This window comes from Perca fluviatilis, chromosome 21, assembly GCF_010015445.1.
Source record: "Perca fluviatilis chromosome 21, GENO_Pfluv_1.0, whole genome shotgun sequence".
Lineage (NCBI taxonomy): Eukaryota > Metazoa > Chordata > Actinopteri > Perciformes > Percidae > Perca > Perca fluviatilis.
Window position 1 is genome coordinate 11339617 of NC_053132.1, and position 14987 is coordinate 11354603.

Sequence of the window (14987 nt, forward strand, 5' to 3'; positions counted from 1 at the left end):
ATAAAATCGTTGTACCAGATAAAAAATGGGTCTTATAACTTAAAGCGGAAAACCTTTAATTAATACATCTGGAGTGGTGAATGGTGGTTTGTGCAAAAACCCATCTTCAAACTGTATTAACTTGAATTGTTTAAACTACTGATACTTATTACTAATTATTTCAAGCAAGGTATTACACAAATACTATTAGGTACATGAAGTCAATCAAAATTAACTTAATCTCTCTCTATAGTTACGGACCCAGAAGGCACTCAGAAGATGTTGCATTTTTGTGTAGAAAAACATTACTCTAGATGTGTGTGTTTGTGAGTTGGGACACATACAATGTGTATGTGAGACTGTATAAAATGACAGTAGAAAAGCTGTGATTTCTAACTGACCTCAAAAGGCCAGTAAGGGCCTCTGTCATGCGAAAGCTATGAAAAAAGCCACAATCACTTTGACCTGGCAGCACCAGGCAGCGTGCTGCCAGTCAGAGCTGAAGAGCGCTAGCTTCTGCCAGCCTATAAATACAGAGATGTGAGATGTAACAATGACAACAAAAGGCTGCTTTTTTTTATCCAGGCTGTGAAGAGGTGAACAGATTACTAATGAGGCAACACAGGCTGATTCACACAACTCCAGGTGAGCAGGAAAACTTGATGCACTGGAGTCAGAGGGTTAGTGAAGTTCACGTTGAGCCAACGGATAAGATAATGAAGCATTTTCAAAGTTATCAGATGAATCATGAAGCAATTACAACAGAATGTAACAGTCTAAACCTTTATTATTTTGTCTTTTTTCACTATTTCTTTTAATACAAACGATGTGCCTGTAACTAGAGAGTGAAGAATAAAAGCATTCAGACTTTTTTGCACAAAAGGTATTTAGAGAAACATTTTCACACTGACAGTCTTTTGAGAAGAAACATAGGGCCATGTTTCATAAAGTGAAACTGTTAATTTGAAGCTAGTTCATCGGAAGATGCATGTTTAGTATCTGGTTAAAGGGGAAGACTAAGAGGGAGATGGCGGAACGGGTGGGAATTTATGTGTTTAAAAGCAAGAAAAATGTCAAACCTGCTACCCTTGGACATCCCCGATACCGCCTGTAATGCTTTTTGAGGTTTGATCAATAAATATATATTTGAAAAAAAAGAAACTTAATTTGGATCAGTCAGTTAATAAGTTTTTATGTTACCTTGTACAATTTCACATGAAATTAAAAACGTCAGAAATGCAATCATGAAATGGTTTGGTTTGACGCACTGTTGGTCTAAAGACAGAAGTAATTAGGTTGTCAAAGTGAAAGGAGCATTCAGCGCGTGTTACAGTAAACATGTCAGTTAACGTTATGTTCAGAGAGGAAAGACAGAAATGAGCTATAGCATATTCACTGGGTGTCCAATGAAGTGTAAGTGATCCTTATATACACATATACAGAAAAACAGTAATTTCACTGCCAGCACAAAAACAAATTTAAAGTCAGGGTCATCTACAAAACAGAGGTGAAAAAAGTAAAGAACTGTACAAATTTGAGGTACTTAATTTCCATGGTAACCTCTTTTATACTTCTACTTCAAAACTGTCATTTGTCATCTACTGTATTGTTACTGTACTAGCTACTTTACACGCAAAATATATCTTATAAATTAAACTCCTAAAAGCACCTTTGTATGTTAAGTAAATAAGCACAATGGTAATGCTACTTTTACTTAAGTTAAAAATCTGAATACTTCCACTCAGGGTTCCAATGTGGTAGGTCCAGTTGACGTATAGTTTCCCTACACAGTAAAAGCCACCCTGCTGCTTCTTGATAATGACTTTGATAAAACCATGTTGAAAGAAATCACACTGGATGTTATCGCTCCTCAGGGGGCATTATCTAACGGCCAGCTGACAGGATACGATCACAGCCACTCAAGTGCACTGCCCTCCGTGGGCAAAGCAATATTACTTGTCCGGGCAAAGTCATCTAGATACACACACAGTGACAGAGATGAAAACTCCAAGTAGTACACTCTGAATAGTCTGTGAAGGTGGTGTGTTTGGCATTTACACCAAAGCTCTTTAGGTGTGTATGGGGATGGAAGATTAGCGTAAGGCTTACAACCTACACTGGCATGTTGGTAAACAAATACCCATACATACAGCAGCAGCTTGTGATGCTGTGCAGTATGGAGCACTATGTCACAAACCATGTTTCATGACTCTCCCACGGTTTCTCTGTAAAGCTGTGTTTTAATCTCATTATAGCAGAATTACCACTCAAGCCACACACAAAAAAGAGCGAGTAGACAACTGTCACCACATTAATGAAGTAGCATAGTAGGAAAGCCATGTAAAGGTCAGGCTGTGTTTTACTTTGCTGCTCGCAATGCCAAAAAGCTGAGGCTTGAGAAGCACTGGCGGTGTGAATTGAAATGTGCACAGATAATTTGGGAGGCTGTTTTTATCATCTATGAAGCTACATATAATATGTCCTCTTTAATTTGTTACTAGAAGTTCATAATAAAAGCTTCCACAAATACACACTCAGTTGCAAGTTTATGTCTAAACCAAGCTAACACTAATACAGCAGTCCTGCAAATCCTACCTTAGCTAGGTGCACCTAATAAACGGACAACTGAGTATATAGGACTCTACTAACTAAGACTTATTTTTAGGTGATGCCTCATTGAAGTAACCTAATGGAGCTTTTTTCAAGAATCTTGCAATTATTTAAGACCCACAGGACCATGCAACTTGTCTAAAGTAACCACAAGTAGAGTTGTGACGTTTTCAACTAGCGTTCTTTCAACAGCACACCCCTTAAGAGGAAATAATCATATCAGATACCCTTAAAGCAACACTATGTAACTTTTAGCTGCAGCTGTAGTTCCATGTCTCATTGGAACTACAACTCATGTCGGGTAGCGAGAGTTGTAGTTCCAATGAGACAACCTGTAGGGCTAAAAGTTACATAGTGTTGCTTTAAGCACAGTTTTTTTTTTTTATCTTGGTGGGTGGTGGGTTGTACGGGGGCAAACAGGATCACAACATCATTGGCAGTCTTTTCACTCTCTGCCAGTCCTCTTTCATTCCTGCCTTCCAGAGCTGCCCTCCAGGTCCTGGATTAGTCATGGAGAGAACTCCAAACGGCAGCCATCCAGCTTGAGAAACCCTCTGCTAATGAGTCTGTGAGGGACTGATGGCATGGGTTATCGACTTAAAGAGCTGCTTCTTCAGCTCGTCTGGGCTTTTATCTTTTCATCTCCTACGCTCTGAGAAATCCCCATTCATCGCTCAATCTACCATTCTTACACATAATTAACAGCTCCGCAAGAAACTTTGGCGTCATTTGGGGAAATGAACTGATTTCGAGAGGGTCATCTGATGTTAACTCAAATCTAATACATTAAGGGTTTGATCCTAGTAAGGCTGTACTGCACGATAAATATGGGTTATATATTCTTTTGGATATTGATCAAAGATGAAAATAATACAATCACTGCAAGAAAACAGCTGTTTGGTTTATCTCCGTATTTTCTTTGGATAACACAGTGGATTATAACTTTTGAAACTTGATTTTTAACCTCTTAAATATGTATCCACTTAGGAATGATTATTAGGCAATATTTTAGTTGATCTGTTAATCTTGATCTTTTGTTGTTAGAGTAATTTCAGCAGGTAAAGCGTTTAGACTGGGAGAATTAAAGACTCAACACTTTATCAATTTGTTAAACATTTCACTAATTACAATTGATCATCATCAACATCATTTTTACTCAATCTGTTAATTAAGTCTTATGATTGCTGCAACAGTAACAGCTGTTCAAAAGCTTCGCCTTATGACTGGAAGAATTTTCTTTTGCCAATAAACACTGTTCAGAATGATGATGATGATGATGATGATGATGATGATGATGATGATGACGATGACGACAGCACTTAGTATGCAGCGATTCAGCACATCTCGGAATATAAGGTTGAAGAGCACCGAGCTCTTGAAAAGTTTACTGTGCAAATCTGTCAGGGAGCAAATTTAGCTGACTGTAAAAAGCAGTCAGCAGCTGGTCTGGTAAAAAAACATGTGATTCAAGGTTTTTCATCCCTGAGAGAAAAGTCATAGTAACTATAGTGTTTAAGCAAATGCCAACTTGTTAACTTACTAATTCAGTAAGCGCTCTTTAACAAAAACTCAAGGTTTACGAGTGCCTGGGTAGCTCACTTGGTAGAGAATGCGCCCATATACAGAGGTTTACTCCTCGACGCAGCGGCCGGGGGTTCGACTTCGCCCTGTGGCTCTTTGCTGCATGTCATTCCCTCTCTCCCCCCTTTCGTGTCTTCAGCTGTGCTATATAAATAAAGGCCTAAAATAATAAAAAAATGGGCACACCTCTAAAAAAGCAAGTATAATTCACATTGAGTGTCATATGTGCTTTCCTGAAGCTTTTGCCATATTGCCATACACACATAAGCTTCATTCATGTCTGTGTAATGGGAATATTTGTAATTTTGTGTTATGACATTCGCGAGAAAGCTTGTTCCCTGCCAGTTTGGAGAACAAGTGTGAGTCCATCTCTACTGCCAGCAAGCTGTCACTTTTGAGCCATGGTCAGTTGGTATGGGGGAAAATGGCATTCACTGGCTAACCAGCCTGATGTTGCTGTCCCCAAGGCAATTAGAGCCCATACATCAGTTTACAACCTAAAAGGAAGTAAGAGATGATGGGTGGAGAAGAAGGTGTGGGAGAAAACAACTTCTGGTGCTGCTGATGCCCATCTCATTAGTCGTGCTATAATGTATGGACTTGAAAGAACCGTCTGCTGGTGCTGTGGATGGCTATCTGTGTGCTAAATGTGGCATTGTGGACTGCCCAGAAACAGGATACTGAGGAAGGACTGAGGGATATTCAAATGACTATGTTGCTGATAGTGTTGAACCTACAGAGAAATATCACCCAACTGTTCTGTTACCCTAAGCTATTATAGCTTTATAACATCTTTTAGCTAATTGTTCTGGATTTATGGTACATCTACTGCATGGTTCAGTCTCATTAATCCTTTTTCCAGCAGCAGCAGGCAGCTGTTTTCAGCAAATAAGCTCTGATAAACCCACAGTAAACTACCTGCCCAGCACTAATGGGGTGGACAAAGTTAACAACTAGCTGGTGATTACAGTCCAACATCTGAAGCTAAAGAGCCAACTATTTTCTCAGGAGTTGGTGGGGACCAAAACAAGGCTAAAAGGAGAATAAATATTTGACTTCAATTCAATTTCAGCTGAATTCTAATGTTGCTCCATGTCTACTGGAAGTGTATATAGGCGACATCCAATAATAGCCATGTCAGCCAAACCAATTTTAAAAGGCGAGAACTGCTGTAAATCAGTCTCCAGTGCTCTGGCAATCAAAGAGTGCACGGCAAAAAGAGTGTGACGCAAACACACAGCTTCTCTGCCCTTAGATAGTTAATGCAAAACATTTATAGCCATCTGTTGGGATGAATAACAATATCTCACCTTGGGTTCTCACTGTGGGGAGCGGGAAACAACTGATCAAACACACTCCTGATGGATGGCAAACAATGGAAGAGTTCTGCTAATTGGTCGCAAAGCCGACACCTGCAGTATTCAAACAGGCTCAAGTATAAAGACTATGAGATGTGTCACACTTTGACAGGCTTATTTTTCATTGAGTTGAACAATGATTTAACTCCAGGAAGTAGCTGAATGCACTGACTAGAATGCAGAATTAGGGGTGTGAGATACTTATTTTCATACAATCAAGTATCAGAAACTGAGGAGGACACGCTGTTGGATGCTCTCCTCCTCTCCTACTCTTTCTTCAATGCCTAACGAATCTATCTATTTCTCTCCCTGACCCTGTCTTTATGATTGAGCAGCACTGATTGAAGACTGAAAATATTGTTAACAAATTAATAACATAACTAATTACACTGGTCGGACTGTTCAGCTCTATTTCAGACTGATACCTCTGGTTCAGGCTGGTCCTCATCCTCAACACATGCCTTTCTCAGTGTAAGAGCAAAAAAATGACATAACATTATTTATAATAAGTTAATTTGACTCACAGCTGTTAAATATAGTGTACACTGCATGCACAATAAAAACAATTGCCTTCTGCTATTTTGTTTTACTTTTCCCTCCATTGTACCAAACTCGTACCGAAACGTGATGTCTGAACTGAGGTATGAACCGAACCGTGACTTCTGTGTACCGTTCCACCCCTAGAAATGACACATTGGCCTCTAGTCAGCGAGTCAAAAAAACTTTCATATGCTACAAAGCACAAAACACAGAAGAACAGATATGATTTGAACACCTGCAGGGCACAGGGGAGCATCATCACCTAGCTAAGCTGATGTCTTCAGCATTGTGACCCAGGTGGCTGATGATGTTTTCATGGGGGGGGGGGGAGATTGTAGCAATCAAATGGACTGATGAAAGCAAAAGAACCTCAGTTGAGCAGAAATGCAATCTCTAGTCAAATGCCCTAGCTGGTGATGATGTTTTGGAAGGAGTGGGCAGGGAAACAAACAGCAAACAACAAACTTGGGGCTGCCTCTGTAAGCTCTGCACCTGCTGTAAATGGCCACTTTGAAGCAGCGCTCCAACAGATGCAGCTCCAGGTACTTTCTTGTAATGTGAATGTCAATTTTGGTGTTTCTCGTTGTTTTTTGTCTGATCCAATGTCTGTTTACTAACCTGATGTGCCAGTTGGTTTGTTACACCGAACCATCTAAAAAGACGTCATCGGAAACAGTTTGGGAAAGGGCAGGCACTTTAAAAAAATACCCGGCAGGTGATTGGATGAACCATCTGTTTATCATCATCATCACCATCACACACCTAAACAACGCCCGTAGCTGCCAGTGCTCCTCAACGGACACTGAGGGGCCGTCCACACGGAAACGTTTTTTTGTGCAAACGCACATGTTTTGCATCGTTTGGGCCGACCGTCCAGACGAATCCTGCCTGAAAACGCACTGCCTGAAAACGCACTTTTACCAAGGCTTATTGTAGAAAGGCTACTGCAAGAGAAACGTATAGATTATTAAAAAGACATCATTCATGGATCATTGATGTTTGTTTGACTGCCGATGTTAGAGCTAGCGAACGTTAGCGCGCTAACGTTAGCTCGCTGCTAGCGCGCTGCAATCATGCAAAATAAAAAGCAACCCAACAGCACATTATACAACGTAAACAAAGACACATTTTCTTGCGGCGGCCTTTATAAAATGAGCAGTGGTGAAAGTTATTATAGTCCACGGATGTATTAAGAGAAAATTATAATCTAGCTAGTCATGTTATGATGGGAAGTGGAAGTGACTATGCTCTTCTTCTCCGTTTTTTGGTGAATTTCTGTAGCAGAAACAGCGCCGCCTATAGGCCTGGCATATGAAGTAGCGTATTGAGTCATTTACAAGTGGATTCGTTTGGACGCAACTATTCTTGAAACGAATCCAGGGAAGATGGGTAAAAAAAAGATTGTTTTGGTACGTGTGGACAGGGCCTGAATGTTACCAGCTTCTCATCTCTGCTTGAGGCTACATTAAGTGCAACTAGCATAACACACCTGAATTGTTTACTGACCTGTCAGCAGTTGCGTTGAGTTGAATTGTAGTTTTAACAAGGAAGAAAAATATGTGGAATAAAAAAAAAAAAAGATATCTGTGGTTGTGCTGCATCGATTTTTATGTTTTTTAACCGTCCTGAGCCAGACAATGTTATAGGAGTGTAATGCTAAATCTTTGTACTCGTTTAACATATATGTACATTTCAGAGTGACCTTTGACCACTGTTCAAAACACATCTAACAGTTTCAATAATGCATGCATGCTGTTGGTGAAGAAGGGATTTTCTTTGCTCATTATTGAAAAAACTGACTTATGGTTTTCATCTGACAGCTGTTGCTATGCCATTGCATAATAAAGCACTACAACTCATTCTGGTACATGTCTCTAAAAAATATACAAATGGAAGAAGAAAAAATAAATACTTTTCTAGGTCTAACTTCATCTGGCAAGTGCATAAAAGCACAGCTTTTGACTAAACTCTGAAACTACGAAGCACATTCCATCTCTTTTTATATTTCCAACAAAAATGGAATCAAGCAAGGTTCACATTAATAAAACAGAAGGCCGTGGCAGCACAACAAGCAACAAAGTAAAGAGATGCTGAGACTAAGTTTGGAGATTAGCAGGCCGCATACACCCCAGCATCTATAATTCATGTGATTGTTTGCGGCTGCGCTGACTGCTCATCTGATTGCTACACTGCTGAGGCCTTGCATGGATATTTGCATGGAGAGAAAAACATTAGAAAATATCCTTACCCATTTCTGACTGCTGTTTCTTAGCAACAACAGTGTAGGGATTTGAAGCCGCATGCTCTATGTATGTGTGTGTCTGTGTGTGTGTGTGCATGTGTGTTACAGCGGCGTTGTACTTACTTATTTTGCATCATGTTCATTATGACCCAGTCTGAGGGGTAGACGTTTTTTCCAATGAGATCTTTAAACATGATAAATGTTTCCATTAGGAAATCCTGCGAGAGAGAGAAAGTTTTCAAAATGAAAACGGTTATTCTTCAAACCTTCAAGATAAGAGCAATCTGAATTGAACTGTTAGGAGTTTGTGGCTTTCAGGCAGAAACAGCTTTTAGATTAGTTTTTAAGGTTAAGGTGACACATATATTTTCCTTTTGCAGATAGCACTTGAGACCAATAATCTTATGTGTTCTAAATCCTCACATGTTGTAGTACAATGAGATTACAGCTGTTTTAATTCTAACGGGAACACTTTTCTTGTGATATTTAGTTAACATACTGGACACAATTATAGCTATTAAAGCATAGCATGACAACTTGATAAGTAGGTTCAGTTATACTACTAATAGATGCCCAGCTCAACACTACTTTAAACTCATTCCCTGTCAGGCGTACAAAGCCAAGTTTCTAAGTTGAATATTTCGTATGCAGGTGTGACAGTAGTCACACCTGCAATAGCTTTCTCTTAAGGAGCTTGCACACTGCTCCAACAAACGCCAACAAACACAGACGGCCGGCCCACACTGACCCAACTGTTGGTGTTTGTTGGAGTTTGTTGGCGTTTGTTGGAGCAGTGTGCAAGCTCCTTTAATATGAGTTGCGGCTAAATACCAAACACATAAATATGCATGTAAATCTATTTCTGGCTGGAGATGTTTCACTCCTGGATGAATCCCTTTGCTTTGTGGTGGCATGTTTAGAAAGCTGCAAAACAACTGTGTCCCTCTGGGCTGCGGCCAGTTCTGAAATGTGGATATGGCCCACGCCAGCTTCAGGAACAATAAATCTGTGGGAAGATCCAGCTTCATCACAGTGATTGTTTATCCTGCTGTGGGAACTAGACAGGCAGCCTCAAACAACCTGTGTACAATCATGAAGGTTGGAGAGTACTATTTCTATTCTATTCTTAAAGGGGCATTTGTTTATTTAATACCAAATAAAAACAGTATGAGCAGTAAATTAAGCCAGAATCTCTGGCTTCTGGAATTATGAAGCTTTACCTGTAAATAAATCAGATTATTGTCCTTCTTACAAAGCCAAAAGTCATGTGTTGGGCTACAAGCAAACATTGGGATTTCCCTACTTGTCAGAGTAGAGTAATATAATGCTAATCTGGCAGCACGTACTAAAGAAATACGGCTTTGAGGAAGGAATTATTCAGAGCTGAAATCCATAGCATCAATGAGATTTATCCCTCCTCCACAACTTGTTGGCTGCAATGAGTGATCTACTTCCCCTAGGAGTTACTATCATCAAGAGCATGCTGTGCATGTAGCAGCCTGAGAGCAAGGACTAACAGAAATCCAATTTCATACTTTATTGTGGAGTGAAAAACATTTTCCTTTCAATTTCTAGAAAAGACAATGGAAAATGATACTTAACTATTGGACCTGCAATTTAAGGTATTATGTGACTATGTAGCCTAAAGCGTCACGGACACCAGTAAGGTGTACTCACCACCACATCACTCCTTATCTTGCCAAAGGTGCTGATCAGATGAGCATAATGATAGTCGTCCATCTGCCTCAGTGTGGCAGTCATGCTGGCCACGAAGCTTCCCTGGAAAAGAGAGAGAGGCACATTCAATTCACAATCAAGTTCAAATTGAAGGCTGAGGACAGCACCACTCTGTGCTTTTGATTTTGATGGATTCTGATTAGCTGAGTTGATTGGATCTGAATACTAAAGCAGGCCTAACCTCCCAGGTTTGAAAAGGTAGGCACCCTCACTCATTGGCTGATATCATTAACCTGCTGGCCTCCACTCCCCAGTTCTTTGTCACCACTGATTATAATGCCTGTGAGGTCTTTACTTTACAGTGTGCTATCCTGGCTCTGGTTAGCATGCTGTGCATGGGCTGCGAAGAGCAGATAAGGGAAGGCAAATGTGTGGTAGGCTGGGTGGAGAGAGGCTGTCTCTGCCATCAAGTGTCATGCCAGTAATGTGTCTGGACAAAGGCCGAGACATACTAGAGAAAAGAGGAAGAGGAACTGGGAACGTATTGACATATGTTGGAGGGGCCTTGCTTGACTGTATGTGTGACTGGATTGAGTTCATACTGTTGAAAGTTGACAGTTAGGTTGTGTGAGAAACTCACAGGAATAGATGAATTAAGCATGGGATTTATACAAAGAATCATGATAATCAGCTACCAAGTAACTCAAACAGTACTAGAACAAAAAAAAGTAAGAAAAAAAAGATGTAAAAGATATGATGTTGTAAGTGTATTCATTGGGCTAACAAAATATATACTGCTAGTTAAAAATAAATGTAAACAATAAGTTATAGAATTTGCATAAATACTTTTGAAGAACGCAAACATACAGTATTATTATTTGAATACTCCCAGACAGTTTTACCTCAAGTAGCTGAAAATGCACCAAAGATAAGAGAAAGTAATTAAATCTGCTTTGTCGCAGAATGCATGAAAGCACATCCAGATTAATAAGTCTAAGGTCTGACTGTCTCTAAGGTCTGACTGTCTATCTCCAACTCAAAAACTACTGAAGTAAGGGTCATATCACAGGATTGAGATCATGTCATCTGTAAAATGACATTGACATTAATGATAAGGTTGAGCAAAGTGGACCTGTATTATGAGTTACAGTGAGATTGGTTTACAATAATGCCAGCACATTTTTTTCGCAAGAGAGTATCATTCCATAGCTAATCACCCGAACAAACCCCAGGTTGGGACTTTCTATCTGGACAGGGACTACCTCAGTGAAGTGAGGACCCTGTTAATGCAGCACTCATGCAAAGGATATAACTCTGCTGCTTCATGGTAGTTAATCCTCACAAGGCATTCCGTTTCGCTGCAGAACCTCTCCTTGAGCTGTAATTAGGCCTGACCCACCAAAGCACAGCGGAGCAGAAGCGATGCTTAACTAACACACACACACACACACACACACACACACACACACACACACACACACACACACACACACACACACACACACACACACACACACACACACACACACACACACACACACACACACTCTCTTCCCTCACCTGACCCCTCTCTTCAAATTCTTATTTCTTTCCTGATGTTGTTCTTGTGGTCTGGTTTTTTTTTTTTGCACATTGTAATATCTTTAGACAAATGTAAATAATTGTAAATATGTACTGTATGAAAATTACTCTATCAACACTGACAAGAAGATAATCATGCAAAAGACACCAAAACAATCCCTAATGCAAAATGTCTATTAAGCATTTTTCCTTCACTTTTTCTTTGTTTTACTACGTGGAGCTGATAACTGCTTCACTTCCCTCTCAGTAATGCTTCACAGAAACCAGCGTGACTCATGTTATATTAATATGGAAATGTTTTTCTGAAGCACAGAGAGCAAGACTCTTTCATTTTTGAGGGCATATAAGCCTCAGTACTTCAGCATTAAAGATGAGGAACAAATTTAGACAGAGCCTGATTACAAAATACTAGAGACAAGTGTGTATTAAGTGTGTAAAAAGACGTTTCTGTCACACTTCTGTAACATCTTATTCTCTTCACTGGAGAACAAAAGATGGCGTTACTTAATCACAAGCATGTAGATAACCTGTGGTGCTGCGTTAAAGCTAGGTTAGCGGCATTTATCTTGTTGGGGAAGATTTAACGTATAGTTCCCTGGCAGAAGCAGCATTATTCAAAGACTTGTTTGAGGATGATGAAAGATCTTTCTTCATTCAAACTCTAATTTTTCCCGGATCCACAAGTCTAACTGGCGTAAGGGGACAGGCACTGGCTGCTGCAATTCCCCTCACATTGGGCAGTCACTTTATTAATAAAAGGAGCAAGGTCTTCAAAGCAGGCAGCAGTCTTTGGAAGTCATTGGCGCCTGTTGCAGCAACTCACAGACTATAGGAGATCAGCTGGAGCTCGTTCATTCTTTCTATCTCTTCAGCTGAGAATGAATCCCTAAGAGAAAGAGACTACACAGCATACTTTAAATTCTGTAAGTCTCAGTGTGGGACTTACCATAAGGCTCCAGCGCTGCTTACAGTAACATAAGCCCCTTCAGCTTCAATGTTCAATCAAGACTGCCAACAACACAGGCATACATAAGCCAATGTCAGTATTGATTTTATTGCTCTAATGTGTTGCTCATGAATCAACCTTAAGATTCCAAACATGTAATTGCTGCTCGAGGCAGTAGGATCAGCTGGCAAATCCAAATTAAATACAGGCTAGGCATCTAGCAACCATATTCCCGGCTTGACGTGGTTTCAAAGTGGAAGATAAGGACAGAGAATCTCTCTCAGAAAAGGGATTCAGACCTTTCACTGTGCAGCGATTAAGATCTAAATGCGGAACAAGAACACATGCCACACCAGCTGTTAAGGGCTAATGTGAAAAATAGAGATGTGGGGCATGACGGCAAATGGAAAATTTCAGGTATGCAGCTCTGAGGTCTACAGCTCTAAGTTGATAAGTGCAAAGTAGCGCGGTGTGATAGCCTTCGGTGTGATACAGCTGACTCCACAGGTCTCTCAGAGTGACCAGGCATGTTTGGAGTGAACCAGAAGAACTCAAAAGGCCAGCCTGTCCTCTCATGGCTCATTTCGCACACTTTTATCGCTGGGATAAACCCGGTAGTGTTCCTGTCACAATGCATTTTTTTTTTTTTTCAAGCAGTTAAAAAATAAAATAAGCGGTATTATTTTTTTCAGAAAGTATTATTTTTGTTTGCTTCAAGGGATGGTAAGAAACCAAATGAAGCAGGCGAAGAAAAGATAGGTTTGGAGAAGAAAAAAAAAAAGAAGTCTCTCCATCACTAGTCGTCACAAGCGGGCCTATCAACTCTGAGTTTGGAGAGGGCGATGGGAGGTATGTGACACACTCAGGAGCTGCAGAGTGGTGGTAGTAGAGGGATAGAACCAGAAAATACTCTTTCAGCTGCCTGCCTAACAAAAAAAATAATAATAAAAAAAAATAAGAGAGACCAAAAAACAGAAACAGAGAAGTTAAGAAATCCTGACAGAACTGCTTGTATTGCTTTGAATGTATACATTCACTTTAAGTTTGATTGTGTGATGCCTCCTGCATTTCATAACTTGTTTGTATTCTATTCTCTATACCCATCAAACAAATTCAACAAAATCAATAAGACTACACAGCAGCCGGCGGGAAACAGAGAGCCGGCAGCTGCCTTCACTCTCCTACCCATCGGCTCTACAGCCTAGTTTCTATAACATTGATATAGTATTTTTAAAACACAAAACAAAGATACATTTGTACATGTAGTAAGCGTTTAGCTTCATGCTATCTACTAAGACTAGACCAACCTGCTAAACCAACGCTAGCCCCATGGCTGCCTCTACACCTAGCGAGTCAACACTCCACCACAAAATTTCCTCATTTTTTAAGAACGCAAACAAAGAAATTGCTGACCTCAAGGAAGATGTTCGTCAACTTTCCGAGGACTTAAAGACCAAAGATGCTTTGTTTACCGCCTGCTTGGACGTGGCTCATAACCAGTCGCTCCGGATCTCATCGCTCATGGCGGCCTTTCAGGATACTGCGCTATGGGACCCAACCGCCAGCCAACACATATCTCCCTGCTCGACACCGATCATTAAGCCACCCTGGACTGAGGTGGTTCGCAGCCAAAAGAAAGCCTCGAGTAGGGCTCCATCGCCTCCTGCCCTCAGGCTCTCCAACCGTTTCAGTGCCCTGTCAGAGTCGGACCTAGCAGCGGCCGACGCGGCTCACCTGCCTCGCCCCGCTTCAAAGCAGACTGACCAGCCGCCGACACAGGAGAGGACCGCTACCCGACGGCTACAGCTTCTGATGGACGCGGTAGCCAGACGATCTGGTGGTCTACACTGCCTGGACCGGCCAAACGACAACGTTCCTCAAAAACAACCTCCCCAACCGAACGGTAAGCAATCGTCCTCTTCTTTCTCTTGTCAAATTGTAACCGACACTGACTGCTTTGCTCCCGTCACCGGCCTTCCACACCCCCTCACCCCTCGTCCGCTCTTCCCCCCAACCACAGTAATTATCGGTGACTCCATCACCAGAGATTTAACGTTTCATAATGCTGTCACACACTGCTTTCCTGGAGCCAAAGTTGCAGACATCCTGGCTAAAGTTGTGGATCTGACACCCTCATTCCCGACCTCTATTAAACGCATCGTGGTCCACTGTGGACACAACGACATGTCCTATCAGGAATCCGAACGCACAAAGAAAGAGTTTACCACTCTCAATGAGGCTTTAAAAAGCACTGGGAAGTCGTTTTTTTTATCTCGGGCCCACTTCCATCTCTAGGTCGCAGATCACACCTTTTTAGCAGGCTACTCTCCCTTAACACCTGGCTCCAGCTTACATGCAGCATTCATAAGCTAGGTTTTATTGACAATTTTATCTGTTTTGGAAACGTGGCTCCCTGTACAGCAAGGATGGGACCCATCCCAATACACGCGGAAACCAGGTGCTCCGTGAGAAT

General features: G+C 41.0%; 1 protein-coding gene across 7 annotated transcripts in view; it reads right to left on the reverse strand.

Annotated features, from left to right (window-relative positions):
- Positions 1 to 14987, reverse strand: part of dock1 (dedicator of cytokinesis 1) — a 190657-nt gene that overhangs the window by 56738 nt on the left and 118932 nt on the right. For all 7 annotated transcript variants that reach the window (XM_039787801.1, XM_039787800.1, XM_039787798.1 and 4 more), the window contains 2 exons: positions 9988 to 10089; positions 8434 to 8528 (listed from right to left, as the gene is read on the reverse strand). In XM_039787801.1, the coding sequence (XP_039643735.1) occupies positions 8434 to 8528; positions 9988 to 10089 (197 nt within the window). The remainder of the gene's footprint in view (positions 1 to 8433; positions 8529 to 9987; positions 10090 to 14987) is intronic.